Source organism: Mastacembelus armatus, chromosome 23 (genome assembly GCF_900324485.2).
Source record: "Mastacembelus armatus chromosome 23, fMasArm1.2, whole genome shotgun sequence".
NCBI classification, from domain to species: domain Eukaryota; kingdom Metazoa; phylum Chordata; class Actinopteri; order Synbranchiformes; family Mastacembelidae; genus Mastacembelus; species Mastacembelus armatus.
Window position 1 is genome coordinate 15,299,730 of NC_046655.1, and position 23,612 is coordinate 15,323,341.

The following is a 23,612-nucleotide window of genomic DNA, read 5'->3' on the forward strand; positions in this document are numbered from 1 at the left end:
TGTTTATTGTGGATTATCTCTTCTCTGCTGAAGTCGTTTCCACCGCGAACACTTGAAGAAGTAAAAACATCCTCCTCTAAGAACCCGGGCCTGCACACAGCCGACCTGTCGGCTCACGCTTCAGAGGATTATTCCTTAACCCGCTGAACTTTGATTCCACCTTAAATTTCTCCTTTGATAGGTGTGCAAGGTTCAAAGACTAAAACAAAATCCAGCTTTATATGACAGCATCACACGCCCTGCATGGCTTTGTTTTTAAATCTGTGAGAGCAGACGACTTCAGCCCAGATGTGAATAAGAATATGATGAAGTGAATTATGGGTCACTTCATGGATAATTTAATGCAACAGCAGTTCTGCTTAACTAACCTCCGCTAACGTCCTCGTTTGGACTCTGGGCCAATGTGGAGCAAACTGAGGTTAGATGATAATATGATATATGATGCAGAACGATAAGGATGTGTCAAAGTGGTACCTTTAATAGTTTTGGCCCTTTTACATCTCTGCTTGTATTAGACCCTTGTGCCCAGTGTCACACATCAGTGCACAGGCCTGATTTACTGCAATATGAGAACGACCTTTGTTTTTCAGCTGTTTCATGTCGACGTCAGACTCTGTGTTTGTCAGAAGTAAAACATTTTTCAAAAAAAGTTGTCGACTGAGTGAGAACAACACATTTATCAAGGAACCAGAGATACAGACCAGAATCCCTCAGGTTTATTCAGTGATGTTATGGTGAAACAACAGGTACATGAAGGCAGTTTTCAATGACTTGAACATGTGAACTGGTCCAAAGCAAAGTGTCAGAAAGCGAATGGAAATGTCACAGATGCAGCACGGGAAGGAAATTGAAGTAAAGTTTCCTCCAGGTGTCCCAGTTTGTTTAAAGACTGGGATCCATTATTTGGACCATCCAGCCCAGCAGGAAGTAGGACTGGGTCTGGCTGTTTCCAGTGGTGCAACAACACATTTGTGGGAACAATATGTGATTTCAGCTGGAGAACAAGGCCACAGTGTGTTAGTCTGCTGGATGACTCCAACATTAAGGATTAATCACTTATTTTTTCTTTAATCCAGTGACTGTAAATAAAGTCAGCGTCAGATTATTCTCTCTTTTGTCTGGTAGTGATATTGTTCACCTGTGTCTCTTTCCCAGTTACCTGGCGGTGACGCAGTTCAGTCCAATCCACGCCCGGAAGGCCTTCCCCTGCTTCGACGAGCCCGTCTACAAGGCCACGTTCTCCCTCACGCTCCGCCACGACCCCCAGTACACCTCGCTGTCCAACATGCCCGTGGAGAGCGGCTCGCTGTCAGACGAGGACGGCTGGGTGACCAATCACTTCGCCCGCACCCCCCGCATGTCCACGTACTACCTGGCCTGGGCCGTCTGCAACTTCACCTACAGGGAAACACAGACGGACAGCGGCGTGACGGTCAGTTCCAAACACACCACACACCAAATAACGTGGGCGTGCTTCAGACGTTGTGTTTAAGGGCATCTGGACGTTTCCAACACGGGTCACACGTGTGCAAACTTTCAGCTTCATTACTTTAGTCTTAAGTTTGCTGCAGAAACAGTTCAAACAGCACGAGGAGGCTTCAGTGTAATGAATTTAACATCTGATTCACATCTAATATCATCTGTAAACTGATGAAGCGATTTGTCTTAGTCTCATTTCATCTCCATCAGTTATAAGTACTATGATCCTGACTTAATCATCTTCATACGAGGTGCCCTGTTTATTAGTCCAAACATGTCTCTCGTCATCTTAACTTAGTGATCTCGTAATGTACCAAACACCAAACGCTGTTGATTCTGTTTCAGCCTCCTATTTTCTTCACTTTGGTTTCTGTGCTCATGGCTTCAGGGAGAGCTGTTTGTCTGGAGACTCCACGATGAAACCTGTGTGGACAGATAGTGAAAAACAGCCTCGAGTGTCTAACGTCGCCATAACAACGTGTTCGAGCCCTGATCACCTCTAAACTGTGTTTCACATCATTTAGTCTTTGTCTCGGGGCCTGAAACACTAAATACGAGCAGCAGTCATTATCTTCAGGCCATAATTGACATAATGAAGCTTTGATTAAGGAAAATCAGCTTAATACAGAAGAAGTCAGGACGACCCACCTCCCATGTCACAGATATTTTATATTTACATTATAATTAAAGAGGCTGGTTATGTTATTTACTGTTATAATAATACATGACCTGAAATTAAACTGGGGAAACCTATTTCACGTTAATGCGATCAATGGCTGCAGCTGATGCAGCTCCAGCGTCAGTGTATGACTGTGTGAATATTATAAAACACTTGGTGAAAGTTGCTCACTGGATTTTATGCTGAATATTTTCCCTGCTTTTGATTTGTAACTGGCTGGTGGCAGCAGGAGTGTAGCCAGGAATGGATCTATTTAGAAACTACCTGCAGTCCCGTCATCTCAGGGGATGATTTATTATTGGTTCTCCTTCTTTTCCTGGTCTCATTTACTTCTCTTATCGTTAAGTTCCAGTAATAACTTCATTAACTTATGCCTGTCGTCAGATATTTTTAGTAGTATTTGCTTTAGAGCTGTCACCTTTTCTTTGAACGTAGAACATTCACTTTTATGTGGTAAAAAATAAAAATCTGAACCGTTTGGATCCAGAAATGTACAAAAATGTGACAGAGCAGCAGACAGTTTGAAATCATTTGCATTGTGGTGCAGCAGGGGGATGTTCTTAAAGCTCCCCATTAGTAACGACACCGACGCACCAGGTGAGACAGACCTCAGACCTCAGAGTCCACAGCCTCGCCCACACTCGTGTTCAGTAGGAGCCAGAAGATCCAAAAATGACAATACTGCCATCATGTTTTTGTGCTGAAACCCAGAATTAGGTTGGTCCTGATTCGATTGGGAGTTGGTTGTTTTGAACAGTCGACCACAGGCACCACATGAGGTATGACGATGTGACGGTCTTTACTAGTATGGCACTAAATCCCTGGCGTAGCTCTGTAAAGAGCTTAATAAGAGCTCCATCTGGTACCACGAGCTAATGAGGCGATAAGGTCGCGGAGGTTCTGAGAACACAGTTTATCATCGTGATAAAACCACACACTCCTGTTGTTATCCCAGGAAAACTACACTTTATCTCCAGACAGAGCCAAGCTTCATTGTTCTTTCAGGACAAAACATGAGAAATCTCTAGAAAATGGTTAAATTAAAATCTCCATAGTCGGAATCTGGAGATAAATGTCTGCCGGTGATATAATTAAGCTGGATAGTAGCATTTGTTATTTGAGGAGAACAGTAATTAAGATGTGAACTCAGGATACTCGTTTGGTGTCCTGAGATGAGAGATAATTAACTCGCGTCCCTACAGAGGTCGACGTTGTCTCAGTGCTCCCTTTCCTCCAGGCTCCTTGGATGTGGGCCGTGCACGGCTGCAGAAGCCGGGGCATCAACACAAGGCAGGATCTGTATAGAACCGTGCAGGAGCCAGTCAGGGTTCTGTGATGTACTGCATTGTGTCGTTTGGACACCAAGTTCATATTTCTGTTGTCGTCGCTCCTGTTATTCTTTGCCTGAGGGAGAAATCACACTTTTGGACCTCGAGCTCCCATTACGTGCTGTGCTAGAAACACTTGTTATATATTTGTTTGCATTTTGACACCATCAGACGTGTGCGCGACCTTATTAGCAGCTTCTGTTGGCAGCCTGTTCAGACAAGTATCGGTGAATTTACTGTGATACCGAAGACTTCTGCAGGTATAAGGAGCATCATTCATTCTTTGGTTTCCAAGTAAATCACTCGGAGTCTGTGTGTCAGCTCTGGCTGTTAGGATCTGACTCTAAAGGAGAACTGGGAGTTTTGGCTGATTGCAGCAAACGGCTGCTGAGGGGACCGAAGTATTTTTATTGTTTTTATGAACTGTGTCACACCAGTGCTGCTGTGACTGCTGACCGTGTTACTAAACAGGCCAAATCAGCAGCCGGACTCCAGTAATTAACTTCCAGTTGTTGGTTTTAGCAGTTTAAGCCAAGAAGGAGCCCCAGTTATAAACACTTGGGTCCAGGTTTGGGCCTGTGTCAGCACCCAGCAGCAGAATAATGAAGAGAGCCGGTTCTGACCCGTTCTCTTCAGGGTTTATCTCGACCGTCACGTTCTGTTGTGATGCTGATTTAAAAGTCAAACCCGTTTGCTGCAGGAATCGGCTGATATCCCGTGATATCCCATCATCCTTTAACAACCATAACATTTAAAACATAAAAAATAAAATATGCACATGCACGCGTCCATGTTCTAATGCAAGGACAAATGCATGCACGTCCTTGTTTCTCCTCCTCCTCGTCTTCTTCTTCTTCCCCTCCTCCGATCATCTCTCTATCAGTGTAATTACAGCTCATCCATCTCGTCTGGCAGGAACTCAAGGACAGCACTCCAACACACACACACACACACACACACACACACACACACACACACACACACACACACACACAGACTCCGACCGGGTCTCCTTGTTACTAAAAGATAATTTTGGTGAAATGCTGTTTTAATGACAAATCATAACTGGGTCATTTATAACCATCACCAGCCTCTAGTGTGTGTAGAGGAATATTAGGGTGGAATCAGTCAGGCTTGTGAGTTTTAGTCTTTGAACTAAATAAATGAATCTTTATTTTCACCCTTCTCGTTTCCACTTGTCAGAAACCAAAGCTACCACCTCCTTTGTTTCAGGAGAAATAAAAGAAAACAAAGGTCAAACCCTGTGACCCCTGTTCTGCTGCAGCTGCTGCAGAGACGCTTCCTTTCATCTTTTCTGGAGCTCAGCAATAAACATATAATTGAGTTTACATGTTTCCTATATGTCAGAGCTGTAGTATTGAACTGCATTAGATTGTACAGGTGTACCTAATAAACAGCCCACTGCCATCCCGCATGTGATCAGCCTGGATAGGAAACAGATCATGGGTAATTCAGTCTGAGCACTAAACATTTATATAAACCGTACAATAGAAATATCACTGCGCCGCACAGGGATCCGAGAAAAAGACTCATGCACTGCAAAATAAATCTGCAGATCAATGAGATTTAACCAAATAGCAAAAAGACAATCAGAGACAAGCAGGCAAACAGAAAGACTGTCACTAAAGAACGATTACACATCCGTGTGAAAGAGAGGACAAACAACAGTTTGGTTGTGATGCAAAATTAACTTCAGGATGTTTAAATGATTAAAAGCGTGAGAAGACTCATGATGATGAAACACCTCAGTTTTTATGAATGTTGAGCGACTGGCTTTTTCCTCCATTAACACACGCATGAGATACTGTCGACGCTGTTGGAGAGTCCGTCAGCCAGAGCCGTGGAGTGACAGATGAACAGTTTTCTAAAGATGTGATGTGATGCTGTTTGCAGACTCAAAGCGTGCAGGGCATGAAAGAGAACCAGGAAGCAGCACATGCATAGTCTCATATTTCCAAACACACTGTGTGTGTCTGCGTTACAGCATCGCTCTCATATTAAAATCCGTGTTTCAGCCTGAAGGCAGCGCAGACGCTGCTGTCTGTTTGCAGAGCAGCTTCCTCTGACAGAAACATTAATCCTCCCATTGCTCCATCCTCCTCCTCAGACCTCTGAAAGAAACAGCTTTATATGACACGAGGAGAAAAAAATCATCCCTCCATCCTCTTCATAACCTCACAAGCTGCTTCATCTGACAGAAACATTCATCCTTCCATCCTCCTCAGAGCAGCACAAAGAAAAGCAAAGCGTAGAGCCAGAGCAGCAGTTTAGTGCAAGTCCTTCCTGCACAAATCACTGATCACAATTAGAGGACACATCGTCTTGCTGCCTCAACAAAAGTTAAATATTCTGCTGCTAATGCGACGTAGGCCCCAGAAAAAAGGGGGCGTCACTCATATGCATGTCAGTTAATAAACGACGGCGTATGACTTTAGATTAAAAGCTACTCAGCTGCACAGAAAGTAGTGAAGAGTTCACTCAGTTCCTCGTCGACTGCACTTAAACAGCTTCAGACGGCAAATTCAGCAAGGAACAAAAAACAGTGCAAACACATCACGAGGTTTCTGGCTACAACAATCATTTCCATCCTTCTGATGATCTGAGCTGCACAAACAGACTCCTGAGCCACTTCCAGCTTCATTGTCATCTCTCATTCCTCCTCCTGCTCCTTCTTTTCAAAGTGTCCTTTCTCTTTTCTGCAGCAACAGCTGTTTGTGTGGTGTATTGTCTTCATAATGTGTCTCTGTAATGAGACGCTCTCCCTTCAGGGAGGCTTAAAGTCTGACAGAAAACAAACAAACAAACAGACAAACAAAGAAACAAAGCGTGTGTGATGACCCACTGAGCCGTCCCTGCTTCACTGCAACCTCCATCTTTCAGCCATTTAGCTCGTTATTCCTTCATCTAGTGTCGTAAAACGAAGGTGTCGATGTTTATGTGCCAGCTGATCTGAATATGAGCAGGTTTAAAAAGCTGGTTATTGGCCAACAATAATGAAAATCCTGTTCTAAGATAAAAGTCATGTTAATGTTCCACAATAAAAATGTCACATTATAGTTACGTTATGTTTTTTAATGTTCAATGTGATAATAAAAAATATATGTTCTATAGTATCAATAAACAGTATACTTATAGGGTACTTATATAATGATACTAAAAGTATTACTGTACTTTAACGATGTCATCGTTAAAATACTGACTGACTACTAAAAGTAACGTTTATATTCTACAACAAAAATATCACGTCTGCATTTCAGAATAAAACAACAGCACATTCATTTTTGCTGTCATTAATATTCACCACGTCATAACAAACGACACAGTCCTGCACTTTAACAAATATCAGATTCAGGATATCTAATGATAATAAGGGCACATTTCTCTAACGCTCGGCAGAAAATGGAGATTTTTTTCTTCTGGTGCTAATATAAAAAAACCAGGTGAGTTTTTAATTTCTCTAAAGTTATTAAATGTCACATTAACATCCCGTAATGATCATAAAGGTCACATTAATGTCCTATAGTGATAATATACTGTAGGTCAGATTAGATTCTTGAAATGGTAAAGGTCACTTTAACATTAGATTTTTATGTGATGCTCATTATTTTAACAAAAATGGGATATGTTGCAAAGTCTCATGGGAGCTGTAGTGTAATGCAAATAAAAATAACTGTGGTTTTATCAGACTTTAATGATAAAGGTGCTTAGTTAAATGTTATTATATTAGAAATGATTTCAGTTAAAGTAGAGGAGCTCTTTTCTCACGTGTTTGTCTTACATTTTCTTTGAGCTTTAAGAAGCTGCAGCTGCACGTGTCCTCGCTTTATTAATTTCACCCTTATTATAATATTTATCTATTAAAAATCTGTTTAGATTCTGGGACAAATCCTTGGAAACTTGGGACTTGCCTGATTTAATGGGGGCATCTGGTAGTTGAGGGGCGTATGCATATCTTTAAATATACTGTAGAGGATAAAAATACAGCCGAGCTTCAAGGGCGAGTTCGTCTGTGGTTCGTATTCAGGGGTTTTCAAACGTTTATTTCAGGCTGCCTCGTGGTGACTGTCTGTAACCTGGGAATCATAAGCCAACAGGTTTGATTGATTCATCCTGCTCACAGTGGGAATGTGAAGCGTGAAGCTGATGAATCGAGCAGAAGGGAATAAAAACACTGAGCTTTGCTGAAAACGCTGCATAGTTTTACATCAGGTCTCCGAATATTGCTCACTCTAATTACTGTAAACACAGTAAACAGTGGTGAGACGTCCGTCGCCCACACCTACCGCTCAGAGTCCACACTGCAGAAAAGAAGCCACTTTATCATCTTGTGTTTTCATGAGGCATGAACACATAAATACTCCTCTTTGGGTCGACTCCCACAGCTCCTTAGACACTTGAAGCCTGGAACGATTTTTGTTTGTTTTAAGATGCAGGAAGTAGTGAGAAGCCACACTAATGATCCAGGTTGTGTTCATCATTAAACACATTTATATGGAGGGTGGTTGGGATGCTAGCAGCTAAATGCTAAGGCTGGCATGCTAGTTTAGTGTTTGTATTCTTGCATTAGTGAATTTGTCCTGGAGAAGATTGCAGTGATTACAGTTTGTCCTGTGGGGAGTGGGACTGTGTTGTTCACTTCAGTCACACAGCTAGCATGGCTAAAAACCAGCACCAAGGCAGTACAATCGAAATGAAATCAATCGGGAACATGATACGAGCTAAACAGAGAAAATATCAGGCGCCTTGTAGATTAAATACCTGTTTCCCTGTGCACACTGGCAGTTTTAACACAAACCCCTACACTGTTTGATAAATGAGGCTTTAAACCACTGAGGCCAGAAACAAAAACAGGGTCAAAGAAAAAGCAGATATCAAAATCAGGTGAAGGCTCAGAGCCAGGATCGTGGTCTGCATGTGTACCCTATACAGGCCTCTGTCTCTTTGTAGAGGAGCTGGTTTTATTCACTGGAAACTGTTTTCTATTGGTGTTTTCTGGTCAACCATCATCTCTATTGTCTTGTTGACTTTGACAGAGAGACTATTATCCTTGCCGCGGCTCTTGAGCTGTCTCACTTCATCACAGCGGCGTCGTCAGTGAAAGGGATGATATGATTGGACAGACGTGTGGCGCCGCTGTCATGGGTCAGCGGTGTTTGTTATGGAGGGAGTAGAGACTGTCTGAGGCCTGTTGATCTCAAAGTCGGGGACCCACATACGCTGGAAGGAGAGTGTGTTACTGGCTGTGTGTGTGTGTGTGTGTTGCGTGTTCTCTCGGCGCTCGTATCGGTTGCTAAACCATCCATCAAATTAACGTAGCAACCGAGCGCCCATCACCCCATCCATCATCCAAGGGCGACGGACAGAGCGACACAACGCAGTGAGAGATGTCACGGACGAGTGGAGAGATAACGAGGAGGGAGGACAGGAGGGGGAGGACGCAAGGAAGAGGAAAAGGAAAGAAGAGAAAGGGATAAAAAGCAGGGAATATTTTGAGTTTCTGCATTTATCTGCCCTTTAGTGTTCATGTCCTGGCTGCATTTTCAATAATATTCAACTTTGGGTAGAAAATGTCACAGTGACTTTTGCTTTCGTCTTTCTCGTGTTGATGGACTCACTGCGGAGCTAATGGTCTGGTTCCTGAGCAGAATAAAATTCAGACCTGGCTGCAGCTTAAAACCAAACCTGGAATGAGAGCTCATCCGTTCGTCTACATGCAGTAATGTGCGTGTGCTATACAATCCTGTAAATCTTATTTTGATGTAGCTGAGACTTTTATTTTGAAGAGTTACAACTTATTACTTACATTTTCTACACTCAAAGTAGGAACATGTGTTTTAGTGCCCTGACACTTTCCTTTTAAAGGGAATTTATTTGATCTTTAACTAATGTAGAATTAGTCACATGCAGGTTTTGCATTTTCATGAGCTTTACTCTATTGTTTGTGGCGTTCTGGGAAACAACACATTTGCACTGATTCAGACAGAAAGACAGAAACGTAAAAACTGCTGGTCTAGCTGGGGCTAAAACTTACCAACACAAATGATCTTGTTTGGTTTTACGGAGGTTTATGTGCAACAATTAGTTTTCTGTAAAAGAAGATTGATTTTGTCACACCTGTTTCCTGTTTTGTGTCTTTTATTTTGAAGCATTTCCTGTTCCCGGGGTGTCTCTTTGTTATTTTAATTTTTGTTTGATTGTTTCCAGCTGTGTCTTGTTAACCTGTTCTGTCTTTGGATTTAAACCCTTGTCCCTGTGTTCAGTTGCTGGTTTGTCTCTTTGCCATTAGGCCTTGCCTGGTTCACTATTCTGGATTTTGGTGCCCTGCTGCCTGATCTCGCCCTGTTTTTGGATTTTGTTGTGTGTTTACCTGGTGCTGCATCTCGTGAGTATTTCATGTTTATTGTGTGTCTGGTTTCAGTGGACTCCTCTGTGCCTCATACAGATTTATCACCCTCAGACTGAACTAACCCAGGTCTACCTCCCTCTCGGGTCTTTATGCTAATCTGAGTTCATGTTTTGCATTTTGTTGCCAGAGGTTCACGTGTTTTGATGCATAAGTCTGTAAGTTAGGAGAGAAGTTTGTTTGCTGAGACGGCCTTTGCTATTTTGGAGCTTTCACAGTATTAACAAGTCACTTATTGTATGCGAGAGCGTCTTTGAAGGCTTTGTGTCTCCACAATTGCAGGGATGTATGGCAGTACCTAGAATTACATTTCTGAGAGATAGGCCTGGTAATTGTGGTCCTTGCGTAGTCGGTATAGTCTCACTGTGGCCGAGGCGTTCATTTCCCCTGATTGCAAAGACCCGGGCCTGCACTTGACAGGCTGTTATTAAGAGACAGTCCTTCCTTTGTATTTGCCTTTTGTTTGGAAAGTACTGTGTGCTTGAGCAGATTTGGTAAGAGGCCTCCTTGTCTTTTGATCTACTGTCTGTTACTCGTGTGTTTCACTTCCAAAACTACTCAGCAGCTCAGGGGGAATCATCCCTTCGCCTCCTCCAACAGGTTTTACCGGGAAATACGAGGAGAAAGTCTGGTTTTTATGAACAGCAGTTGAATTCATGGTGGAATAGCAGGGTCTGGTGGGTTTACAGTAAATGATGAAGAGAAATTGTTAGAAAAGAGAAAGTGGTGAGTATCACACACTGCACTACTGTCAGCTTTAACACATGAGCCGTGCAGATAATTACGTTTCTAACCAGTGGAGCTTTGTCTGGTCCCAAAGGATGAACTCCTAGACTTTTCCTCACCAGGTCAAATTATAGTTTAAGTAGTTTGTCCTTCTGATTTTTGGAAATATTAAGGGGATTGGACAAAGCTGCAGCTCTGTAATATCCTGGTTTTATTTCTTGTGATTGTCATTTCCTGAAGACAGTGAGAAGTGTGGCTGACAGTGCGGTATTCCTCATGGGTTGGTTTGATGAGCAGCTTATTTAGGTTCAGAAAGCGGCAGCGTAAACAGCCTGGCAGGGTCACCCTGAGCAGACGGCCGGTTTGTCACAGAGCAAAGAAACATGACCGGCAGCTTTTCACATTCACACCCAGGCCCAGTTAAGTTTCCATTTCAGCTGACCCTGTATCTGGACTGTGGGAGGAAATCCACGCAGACATGGACGGAAAGTACAAACTCTGTGGGTCGGGTTTAAACCCAGGACGTTCTCTGTGTGAAGCGTCAGCGCCAACCGCTGAGCCACCGTGCAGTGGCTTTAGTTTGGTTGAAAGCATATTTCAGTGCTCAGAGACACGATGAATGTGTATATGCAAATTCTTTGAAGCGAAAACGCCCCCCCCCCCCCGACACACACACACACCCCGTCCTGGTTTGTGCTCACCTGGGAGAACATGACCGGAGGGCGTTTCAGAAATCCTCAGGAGATGATACTCAGTTCAGCAGCTCGCTGCCAGTCTCCCGAAAAAAAGCTACGATTTTTAATAAAGCCTCCACTTTCTGAGCAGATACTCACCCAGCTGGCTGCTGCGCTCTGAGATGAGTTCTGGTGGAGGGAGGAGAATGTGGGGAATAAGAGGAGAGCCTTAAAAAGAGTTAGTTTTTATTGAAAAATCAGTCCTGGTGGTGGAGCTGAGCAGGAGAGGTGGGTGCGGAGGAGGAGGAGCAGGATTGTAATGAACGTTTATTCATTAGCGATAATATTGATGTTCCCACAGTGTGAACAGACCAAACCAGCTCAGATCAGATCAGATCTGGGCCACCTGCATATCTGGTCCTAGATCCGATTCCTATCCGAGCACCCTCAGAACGGTCAGATCAGAATCCATGTGGTCGTTTTAACGTCTCCCTCCTCAGCGGAGAGACCAGGATGCCTCACGTTGGTTGGACATTTATGGAGAAGCTTCTGATGGAGCCAAACTGGAAGGACCTCATCATGGGGGACCATGAAAGCCAGTAGTCGGAGCTTAATGAGTCCTTTAAGTTTTACTGGTGACTTTGTGTTGACTTTGAATGCAGCAGTATCAGCTGTAAAATCTGCTTTATGTCCAGTCTGAACACACACAGTTAACTTAGTTTTCTGCTCATGCGCTTTAGTAGCTGAGCTTTTATGACACTAACTGATAAACTGTAGAACCAGATTTACAGTAAATTTTGTCTGAATGCAACCTGATGTGTTTTTACAGCTGGAAGCGATTTATGAGAGTGGAAGTGAAACTGGGAGCGATAGCGGCGTGACACTACAGGGCAGTAATGTTTATCTGTGTGTGTGTGTGTGATGTGGCAGCAGTGTTGCATCACGATGTGATGGTGTGTGTCCGCGCTGGATGTGAAAAATGATATGATTCCTCTGTGTGTGTGTGTGTGTGTGTGTGTGTGTGTGTGTGCGCGCGCGTGTGTGTGCGTGCGTGTGCGTGTGCGTGTGCGTGTGCGTGTGTGTCCTTCAGCTGACAGTGACGTGGTTTCTCTCCCTCTGTTGTTTCCAGGCAGATTGTTGGTTTTCATTCATTGGGGCTGATGTTTGTTTGATCCGTCTGATTAGCTGATTGTCTATCACAGCAACACAGACAGGTGAGAAACACATCCTGACCAGAATCAGACAAACTTAGAGGGAGCAGTGACTGAAACACTTTGTGTCCATCAGGTTTTGTTTGACTAACTCAAACTAAAGGAGTTGGCCGTTTAGTTTCCTAGTGTAGGGGGAATTTGGACATTTGTATGTTTGCTGTGTTCTTGTGTTTGCGTTTTACATGACAACAAATCAAATATCGTATTTAAACTGAGCCAAATGCTTCATCATAAGTAAGAGGAGATTTGAATGTGGTGACTCCAACATGTGAGAACAGCTTCATCCAGAGTTGCAGAGCTATGGTTGCAAAAGCGCGGTCACCACGACCTTTAGGAAGTGAGGAGTCTGTTGATCTCAGGGGACAGTAGGGGTTTAAAAGGTCAGAGAGCTGACCTGTTTATTACCTTAAAGGCCAACAGGAAGATGTTGACCTGTATTCTGAGGTGAACCGGGGGCCAATGGAGGGCACAGTGTGTCCTCTTTTACAGGTACAAAAAAGGAACAGCGGCGTTTTGGACAAGTTGGAGTCTATTCAGCAGGGACTGTGTTTCCATTTCTAAAGTAACTGTCACACATTTCATAGCGATCTGAGAATGGTATCAATGTTCTTTTCAGAAATCTCATACTTTGCCTTTAATGGAGACCTATGACCCTCCCTTTGCATAACAGCACTAAGGGTCACCCTCAGGGACTAACTCACGAAGAGTCATCCTCATGTCGGTTTATCCGTTAATGCTTTACACTGACAGAATAGTGTGTGTGCGTGTGTGTGCGTGTGTGTGCGCGCTGTACAGTGAGATTCGCTCAGCTGGCAGCAAACACTGGGTGTCTGTTGGATGAGGCAGCAGCTGTGGCTCATTTTCTCTCTCAAACTTGCCAAATTGCTTTTTGTTAAGAAACAGTTTTTTAAGAAAATTGACTCAGGTGGAGCAGCCGTCTGTCTGTCAGTCAGTCAGTCAGTCAGTGAGTCTGAAAGAATCGCTTTGGTTTAAAGAATCAGCTGGGAGTCACTGGAGTGAAACGTTTTCACCAGAGCTGCAGAATCACAAGAGACGGGCATATTGACACCACAGCAATAAATACCATGTTTTATTCTTTATCAAAAGATGGTTAAAAATATTGATTAGAAAGGTTTTGTTAGTCTACGTGGTTGCAGTTGTGTGTTTTGTGCAGGTGAGTGGTGAGAATCCCAGAGCTGCAGGTTTCAGTCAGCTCTGTGGAAAACAAAACTTCTATTAAATATATAAATGACAGGAATTATAGATGGACATTAAAGATGAATCTCATGGGCTCCTCGGTTCGTCTAGCGCCACCAGCAGGTCAGAAACTTCACTCATCAGTGTGATGATGGAAACATTCAGGTGTGTTAGCCTGCTGACATTAGCATTTAGGGTGAAACAGCTGTTCCTGAGCACAGCTGCACAGGTGTGGTCATTTCTAACTTTGTGTTTTAATGGTAGATGGTCAACACTTATCCTGGCGGCTCTAACCCACGTTTGCCAGTCGGTAATAAGAGGGAGGTTGTTTGAATAACAAGGGAAAAGTTGGTGTTTCGGTTTTTGGAAACTACAGGTAATGATTTTAAATTCTGCTCTCAGCTGACTCACACCATAAACATGTCGAGGTCAATGCACCACTGGGCGATGCTGATAGGTGAGGAGCGGTCATGTGACGCGGTGATGCTGATTATTGATCAGAGCGAAGGCTGATCAGCTCTCGTATGTGCCGCACTGTGAAATCTGCAGGAATAAAATGCATGACATGATCTACTCACAGCTGTTCTTCACTTAACAGGCACAAGTTCTACTTTGCATGAACGAAGCTGCAGATGCAGCTCAAGTCTTGGTCCTGTACAAAGATGAGAACATACTCAGCATCAGCCCTGTGAATATTTCACTGTGTGAGAAATATTAGAACCTAAATTTAAACGTTTTTTTGTCTCTGTGTGTAAAAGTCAGTTCTGTTTGCAGCTGTAAATCCATTTTTCTGACTGTGGCTTTGAACCACGGAGCCTGAACATGATCTCGACCTGATTCACTCTCTGCAGACTTGACACTGGCCTGATTCTCTTTGTCTCTGTGTTTATTTTGATCCACAAACCCTCTCAGATTTGATTTCTCTCTCTCAAAGCTCCAATTGTGATTGTGTTATTCCCTCTGTAGAGTTTATTACACTCCAGGTCCTGCTCTTTTTCTCTCTGTGTGGACTTTAATGTAAACTCTGCCAAACTGAATTTCCTTCTTTGTATAGATTTAAAACTTAATTCCGTTTCTATTAAAAACCAACCTGATCACATTTTCCTCTCTGCATCTCTTTAGATCCGACTCTACGCCCGGCCGGATGCTATTTCTAGCGGCGCAGGGGACTACGCGCTTCACATCACCAAGAGGCTTCTGGGATTTTACCAGGACTACTTTAAAGTCCAGTACTCACTGCCCAAACTAGGTAAGGCTGTCGACGTCTGCTCTCCTCTGGCGTTACGTGGTCGTGTTCAGACAAACACACAATACACTTTCTATCCCTGTGCTGATCTGAATTAGGAAAGTCAGCCCCCTCTGTGTCCTGTGTGTCAGGGACTGTACTGTGTGATCACGTCTGGAAGCTGAACCTCAGTCAGTTCTTACATTTGATATTGACCCGTCTGAGAGTTTTAGCTGATTGTAATTAGTTAAATGAATATAAATAAATGAAGCTGCTTTGGTGCACTGCATAAAAAGAGGCAATGACTTTCTTCATTGGTAACCTCAAAGGAAACAAAAGGCATAGACCAACATGTTGGACACGACCAGAAGAGTCGACGTTTCGGCTGAAGTGTCCGCCCTGTTTGTTTTTAGACTCTTCAGACAGTAGCTGCATGATTGTTTCAGCAATAATCCAATTCTATTATTAAAGCCCTGGAGACATTAGTCCCATTTACTCCCAAAAGCTTTTACGATGAAAGATCCTTCAACACCCAGGATGCATTGTGCCCGGTGCAGCCCTGATAACTGTGCTATATTTAGATGACCCACTGTGGTGTAAATGACGATAAACAACGTGGAAGCGACTACACACCGAAGCTTCTCATAGTCGAGCCTCCAGATCCAGGAGAACCTGCAGGAAGCGGCCTGAGATAATTAACCTTGCTATGTGGTGAACATAGCACCAACCTACAGAACGCTTACCCTCACTGATTTTCTCTGTGGGATTTAATGACTGTCAGAGCTGTCCCACAGCTGCTGCCTGTGCTGCAGAGTCTGACAGCAGCTTCACGGCTGCTCGGCCGCGACTACCAGACCCTGTGCGTCACACACACGTAACCACGAGGCCACTTCTTCTATCCTTGACCCCCGCTCTGCCGTTACACTTTTAAATATGCTGGGAAAGAGGTTTGTCGCATAATTTGACGGAGCACTTACCCTTAAAGTCCGGGAGAGAACTTAGAGCTGAAGCCAAGTCCCTGCAGTGAAAACAGTGGTTAGTCTCACTTCAGCTCCTGAAAACATTTGTGGAAAAGTTCCTTTGGGCAGAAACAGCCATCAATTGCTGCCTGGCAGCAGCCTCACTTTGGGATGGTTGGTAGATTCCTCCATCCTGGTTCCCATTAGACTTTATTGTATCGCTATATAGTAGAAAAAAGGGACACAGTGAATGTTTTTAGAGATATTATCATTTTTCTTTTTGGGCCATAGGTTTTCCTTCACGCTGTAAAACCCTCAGCCTCTCTGCAGCACTTTCTAAAAAATGAACGTACAGCTCAGCATGACCACGTTTGGTGTTTACCCTCCCTCCTGTCCTGTCCAAGGCAATGAATCGTGTCCGAGCCTTTGAATTTCATCTGCCTGTCCTTCTTTCTTCCTCCATCTTCATAAGTGTTTGTGTTTTACACTTCTGTCCTGACAGACTCAATTAGCCGTGTCACCGTGCCGCATTTGCTCGTTCCTCCCCGTGCCCAAACAGGCTAATGTGATCACCGTGGCTCCATATTGTACATGTCAGACACTTCCTACCTGTCCACATCCATTCATCACATCAGCAGTTCAGCCTCAGTCAAAGCTTCCTGTTTGTTTCCATCTGCTCAGTTCAGCTTTGACATTTACTTCCCCTTCCTGACCTTTACGCTGGCATTAGCTGCATTAACAGCCCGTCCCATGCTGAGTTAAAGGTGAGGTCACAGACCAGGTCTCAGCTCGCCAGGAACCTAAATCTGTTTGTAATTGGACGTCAGTGGAGTGTTGTCCTCCTCCTCAGAGCTTTGAAATGGTTTCAGGAGCCTGCTGGAGAAAGAGTTGACACTGGGCAGCCGGAGAAAATGATGAACGAGGCAGAATATACAGGTGGAAAATGCAGCAGGTATAGAAGATAAACCGGACGTGTGATGTGGACTGGCAGGTGTTGGGTTTTGGTTATTTCACACCTTTATTTATTAGAAATATTTTATTATTCAGGCAGATAAAGGGAGAGATATGGAAGAACTGAGGGTATTAGAGCAGGAAACTGTGATTCATGATGGAAAACCATCCTACGTGTTACTTATGTACATGGGTTTTTATTTTGGGGACATGTGCACGTCAGCTTTATTCTTCCTTGTCTTTGTTGGTGCATTGCTGCCTCTGTTTGGACGTCACTGCCGCCTGTACATCAGTGATATATGTGCACGTGTGTGCACGAGGAGGAACCAAATGGAAATCGGTACGTAAAAACATTGGTCCTAAGTGCTGCAGAACTCCACAGGGGATGTGTAAGTGGTGCTGGTGGAGCAGAGTGTTAAGGAGCTGAATGGCCCAGTGACAGAAATGGTCTGAAAACCATTACAGAACCTGGCACTACTGCTGTCAGGATGTTTCAGATCCACGGAGCAAAACTTTGCTCAGCCGTGTCCTCGGCACACCTGGCACACCTGGCACACCTGGCACACCTGGCACACCTGGCTGCTGGTCTCATGCCAGACTCAAAATGGATGAAGCCCCAGAATCTGCCCAGGTATGCTGGTCTGATTCCAGATGCCAGCGTTTGCCTAGAGCACTGTGCTGCTAACTCGAGCTGATTCTCACTGAGAGTGAAGGCCAGCACTCTGCTTTTGTTGTCGATACTCCACAATACAGCTCTTTCATCCCCCGTAGCATCTCTAGGGTCCCAGCTTTGCATTTCAGCTGGACTGGGACACATATGGTCCAGAGAGTCCCCTTGGTGCTGCTGTAATGTAACTGTAACAATACTGTTAATTTATCAGCCATGTTTCCAGTTCTGGGTTACAGAGGCTGGAGATAAAAAAATGACTTTTACAATGACCCAGACTAAGTAAGACAAACAAAGACTCCAGTTAAATCCACATAAGCTCTGCCAGAAAAATATTTTTAAGGAGAGTTTTCTAAGGTGTTCTGACTTGGCCAGCCACGTTCCCTCAGGCAGCCCTGACTGTGGAGACTCTAATCAATAATATCAAGTGAATAAGACCTTGAAATGATTTCTAAAACATAGTGTAGGGTGGCTAAAACAGGTATGACGCAGTCATGCCTCCTGGTTCTAAAGACTAGAAGCTTAGATTTATTAGCTCTGTCGTCAGTCGATAGATTCTCGGTTAAAGCAGCAATGATGAAGGTGTGAAGAGCTACAGTAAAACGATTAGGAAATATCTCTGTGGCTTGACTGGATTATTTCTGTTCTTCTTCTGTTGAATATTTCTAAGGTAATTAAAGAAATGAGTCAGCGAACTGCTGAAAATAGAAATTACCACTGAATTAAACCTCGCCAGAGAAAGTAGAGGGGCCAGGAAATCCTGGACGTTCCTGAAGGTGTCATGGATGGTGTGAAGGACTGCAACTCCCATCATGCATCGGTTATTTTACCAGGAGTTAATGAAGAAAGTTGATGGAGAAGGATGTTTGGGCTGCTTAGCGTGCTGCTGCTATGGTCCTGAACTGGAGTCCTCAGAAGTTACTGTTATTGTGCCCAACATCCCAAAATCCCGAACGTCCCCCAGCTCGGTGTTTCCACATCTTCACTCAAATCAGCTCAAATCTCACGTGTGAACTGTGGCAGACACATAAATGCAACGAGAGCTAACGGCCTCCGTGTGGATTCTTCTTCTTTGATTTAATTTTCTCTTTTAAATCCAGTCAGATATTTCCCATTTTTCTTCCAACTCTGTGCGTGCATGAGTGTGTGCGTGCGTGTGTGTGTTGTCCCGTTATAAATCTGCCTTTGGTGCGTGTCCACCCTGTTCATCTGCATACATCCACATAACCATGGATTGTCTGTGTGTGTGCCCGCTCACATTCACACTGATGTTGACATCAGTTTTTATCACAGTTTGTCTCTTAGCCCGTCCTGCTGCCAGCTCTGTGTGTGTGTGTGTTTGCGCGTGTGTGTGTGTTTGCGCGTGTGTGTGTGTTTGTGCGTGTGTGTGTGGTCCCAGAGCCTCAGGGCTCCATCTGTTATCATGCAGGGCATCGAGCTCCCCTGAGAGCGCCAGAGAGGAATGATGAGCTGAGATATAAATTTAAAGGGACAGAGGGAAAGCTGCACTGCAGACGGATGAAGATACAGATCACAACATTGAAGAATAATATTTAGTTTTAGAGAAAAACCGAAGGTCGTCCATCTGTCTGTCCAAGTCCTCGGTCCACGTCTCAACATCTCCCGACCAGAGAGCCGTTAAATTTCCTTTAGATACTTCAGAGGACTTTTCCTGGACTGGCCCCATCAGGCAAAATCCACTTTAACCCCAGTTACTGTTGACGTGGCCGGTGTCTGGGATCCGTCTCTATCAACTCGGTGTGAATTACCTTTAAAACTCGAGGCGTTCAGTCAGACCACAATGCAGGTCAGACTCATGCTGCCTGTTAAAAAGGGAAACCCATACACAGGATCGCTTCAGGACTCCTGAGGGACGGCTAAAGCCCAGATAAAGTCCAGGTGCCTAACAGGTTTGTCCAGGCTCTGATTGTTTTCTTACAGTGGACAGTGGTAACAGCACTTAGCAAAGCTGCTGAACACCAGCCCCTGGACCTCATGTGACCTTCAGCTTACACGTCTGAGAATATCCCTGAACATCCACATCAACCAATGGGCCAAAAACAAAACTTTTTCTTTGCAGAGTGAAACGATGTTTTTAATCCTCTAAACAGTTTTAACTGTCTATAAATCAAACCTGTGCATTTTAAAGACTTTTCCCATCTGAAAACAATGTGTGTCCGTGTTTAGTGTTTCCAGGGGCTTTTCCTGGACAGCTCTGTTCACACTTCCACAGCTCAACAATGAAAACAGTTAAATCTCTTTTTGGTCCTGCAGCTAAAACCTTTCTGGTAAAGTGAGACAGACATCCGGCTGATTAAAATTAGTTGTTCTGGTTTACGTATGTTTCTCTTCCTGTTGTCACACGGTGATTTAATCAGGACTCATAAACGCTACATGTTTAATCCTCTGTCATTCCCGGCCTGCTGTGCCGCTCTGATAAAAACTTACTTTGTCACGTCGTAGGACAAAGCCAGCATGAGTCCGCATGAATGACAGCGGCTCTGTTGTGTGTTTGTTAGAGGTTGTCTTAACTTCACGCTCAGCAGCTTGTTTCTTTGTTTAGGAAGAAAGTCCAGTTTAAACGCCCAAACAGGGATTTGGTTTTAAAAGGTGTCACTGATTCTGCAAGCCTCGGGTCCTCAAGCGGGGAGTTTTAGAGCCGAGGGACCCAGAGTGCAAAAGCCACCATGTTGAGCCAGGACTTAGGGAACATCCAGCACAGCGTGAGGATCAGAACCTTTTCATAGAAAGTACAGAAGACAGAACTGACTGCAGATGGCAATTAACAGACCCAGACTGTTTTCTTAAAGAGACAGAGCAAAGCAGCCAAAGTTTAATGCAACATGTTCTTGTCAGTCTGATGTCACCTCATTTATTAATGCAGTGATAATGAAACAAGCCATTAAGTGAACCGCCCCCTCTGTGGCGCTGACTGTCTGCTCCCGGTGAAGCCGAAAAATCTAAATGAAAGAAGCTTTTCCTCCCGTTCTGTCATTAGCCTTCCACCTCTCAAGCTGCCATGACAGTAGTTAATTAGCACGGACTTCTATCTGCTTGGGGACGCTGCATCTTCACTCTGGGCTGCGGCTCGTATGCAGCATTCAGGTCCTTGCTCTTTGCTCAGACTGAGCCACTTTTGGACTCGATCAGCTGCAGGAACAGATTGCTAATGTTTACTGTTGTTTCAGAACTTCTTATCTCAAACTCCGTCGGATCACCAGAGATGATTGGGGCACTGGGCAGAGACTGTGGGGCCTTAAACACAGTGTGTGGCCACAGATTTCAGCTAAAGACCCGTTTTCACTCTGTGGTTGTGGGTTAGTGAGTGTAGACCGATGGCCGACATTATCATCCAAAATAAAGAGTAAATATATAAATAAATAAAGCAGGCTCAATACTGTCTGTATGTTTGAGGACGTTCAGCTGGTTAAGTCTCAAAGCAAACGAGTCAGAATCTAAGATCAGGGGTTCAGGAAGTGATCGATCTGGCAGATTCATTCCTCTGTTCCCTCCTTCTTCACTTCCTTCTTTATTTTTTCCCCTCTTTCCTCTAACTTCCAAACAAAACCCAGAGCCACTTGAGCTCCTTCACATTCTGCAGAAACTCAGCCCCAGCCTGGGAGTTGGTTTTTCTTTCCTTTCAATCTCAGAGTGGTGATAAGTAAAAAAGGGATAACGGGCCTCTCCGGGCTTCCGTAGAAATTCGTCTGACTGTTGCAGTGGAGAGGAAATCTTGCAGAGGCTCAGGTGATCCGACTGTCAGGAGAATTACGCTGAATATCTGAGTGTGTCTGAACGTGTGTGTGAACACGCCAAGTGGACTAATGTGTTCTGTGGAGTTCTGGCTCCATCTGGGATCCACAGAGACACACAGACAGCACCGCCTGAGGTCCAACACACACACACACACACACACACACACACACACACACACATTCCTCTACTTCTATCTTTTCATATTTTCTTTCCATTTTTTTTTTTTTTTTTGCTCTTTGTCTCTCGCTCTTTCTCTCATGTCGGCGCCTCGGGGTGACACACAACAACAGATGGACGGCACTCAAACACACACATTTGCACACACACACACACACACACACACACACACACACACACACACACAGCGCTGCAGGCCAGTCAGCTGTCTGCCTGCTGCTGCCTCAGTGCGTCCCCATCATTCAGAGCGGTTAAGAAGACTTTAGCATTAATTTTCCATGAAACGAGCAAGACAGTGACTTTTCTTTTACAAACTCGTGCAACTTTATTTTGAATTCTAGTCTGAGCCAGAAGTGTCCAGACTTATCAAATACATCAGGCTGATTTTTAGAGAAGTCTGGAAAATTGAGGTCGTCGATGTCTCGAATAGTGCCGCCATGATGGCGTCTTCTTTCATGGTTTGAATATTTCAGTGTTAGACTCAAATTAAGCTGAGACACAATCCAAGCATATCCTGGGGGAATAACATCAGTGCGTTTAAGTTAAAAAACTAAATAAAGGGACCTTTTGTTGCCCAGACCACTCACTAAATGAACGGACAGTTTTTAAACCTGCGGTTTATTTCCAACCGAACACTCAAAACAAGTTTATGGTTATTGTTGCTCATTAAATAATGAACTGAAATCACAGGCCTACAGCACAAATACTTGTTTCACTTGGTTTAAAGCTGCATTATTGAATGTTTTTAAAGAAACAAGGGACTAAATGACAGACGTGTAATGTGAAAAGTGCTGTTCATAGTGAGAATGATCTCATCGTCCCTCAGCTCTGTGCAGCATCATAGCTTCTTCCAGCTAATTGTTTTGGCTTTAGGACCTGTGACTTTACTGTTCTAGTTCAGTTTCCACAGAACAAACATTAAAAACATTAGGCTGGTTAGGCAGAAATGTGACTCATTGTGCATTAGCATAACATTTCAGGTGTTTCTAGACGAATAAATAGTTTTGGTGCAAATGGAGAAAACATTTTACTATTAGCATATATATAAAAAATAAATGTGGCTGCTCACCTCAGTATAGTGTAAAGTTGGTTTCTCCATACATCATCTCTGTGTATTACACATATTTTCCACAGGCTGTCAAACCCCCACTACCCCCAGCAGAGATAATGATGTCCTCAGGCAGTGCTAAGTCACTCTGCATCTAAAAATATGTGCATCATGTCGGTGTTCACATTTCAGTCATGATGGACTGTAATTAAACAGAACAAACCAGCAGCCAAACTGCAATAACTGACTCCCAGATATCTTTAGAGCACCAGCATGAATCTGACATGCAGTTTTAGTTCAGTCAGCTTTTCCCTGTGTGACCTGTGAGCTGGGCTCTTAGGAACCTCGATGGGGGGAAAAAAGCAGAAATCCCAGTAGAACTCCAACCTGGACACCACAAGGACTAAAACCTTCCTCAGTGATCAGCTGTAAATCCAATGCTCGTCCATTGCAGCTCATCTCTTGTCAAGAGGAAGTTGGCGTTCAACGAACTACAATGGACGGGACATTGGGATGCACTGGGCGCAATGCATCCTGGGTATTGTAGGATTTTTTTCACCCTGGGAATGTGGAGAATAAGATGATCACCTATGGAGCAGTGGACTGTTCCTTTACACATAAAAATCCATTACTTTTACCTGTCTGGTAACCAGTGTCCATTGTTGAAATTTGTTTTGCAGACTTTGTGTTTTAAGACAATGAAATGTAAAGTAACAGAAATATGACGCCTTCATATCAGATGCAAAACACATCAGCTGCTTTCGTCCAGTCCGATCAGTGCGACTCTCAACATGCTGCGAGTACAACCCTTCTCATGGTGGCTCCTGTGCTGCCGGCACAAAGCGGACCAAAAATGAATGAAGATGTTATCGCCGTTATCTACTTCCAGAGTCTTTTAGCAACAATTTCTTTCCGTGACCTCGCTGCTGAAAAGTAATTTGGAGGTTGGTCTGTGGTTCAGAGGACAGGATGGATGATCGCTGGGTCTCTTTGGGACACAGTTTCTGTTTCAAAGCAGTCTGGGAAACAGCCAGAGGTGAGGAATTTATTTCCAGCAGTGAGCGCAGCAGAGCCCAGACCATCCAGGAGCTCTGAAGGGAGTTTAAAGGGA

General features: G+C 44.0%; 1 protein-coding gene across 1 annotated transcript in view; it reads left to right on the plus strand.

The window, feature by feature from the left end:
* Positions 1-23,612, plus strand: part of LOC113142078 (thyrotropin-releasing hormone-degrading ectoenzyme) — a 105,280-nt gene that overhangs the window by 12,342 nt on the left and 69,326 nt on the right. The window contains exons 3-4 of the mRNA XM_026326847.1: positions 1,156-1,432; positions 14,841-14,967. Coding sequence (XP_026182632.1) covers positions 1,156-1,432; positions 14,841-14,967 — 404 coding nt within the window. The remainder of the gene's footprint in view (positions 1-1,155; positions 1,433-14,840; positions 14,968-23,612) is intronic.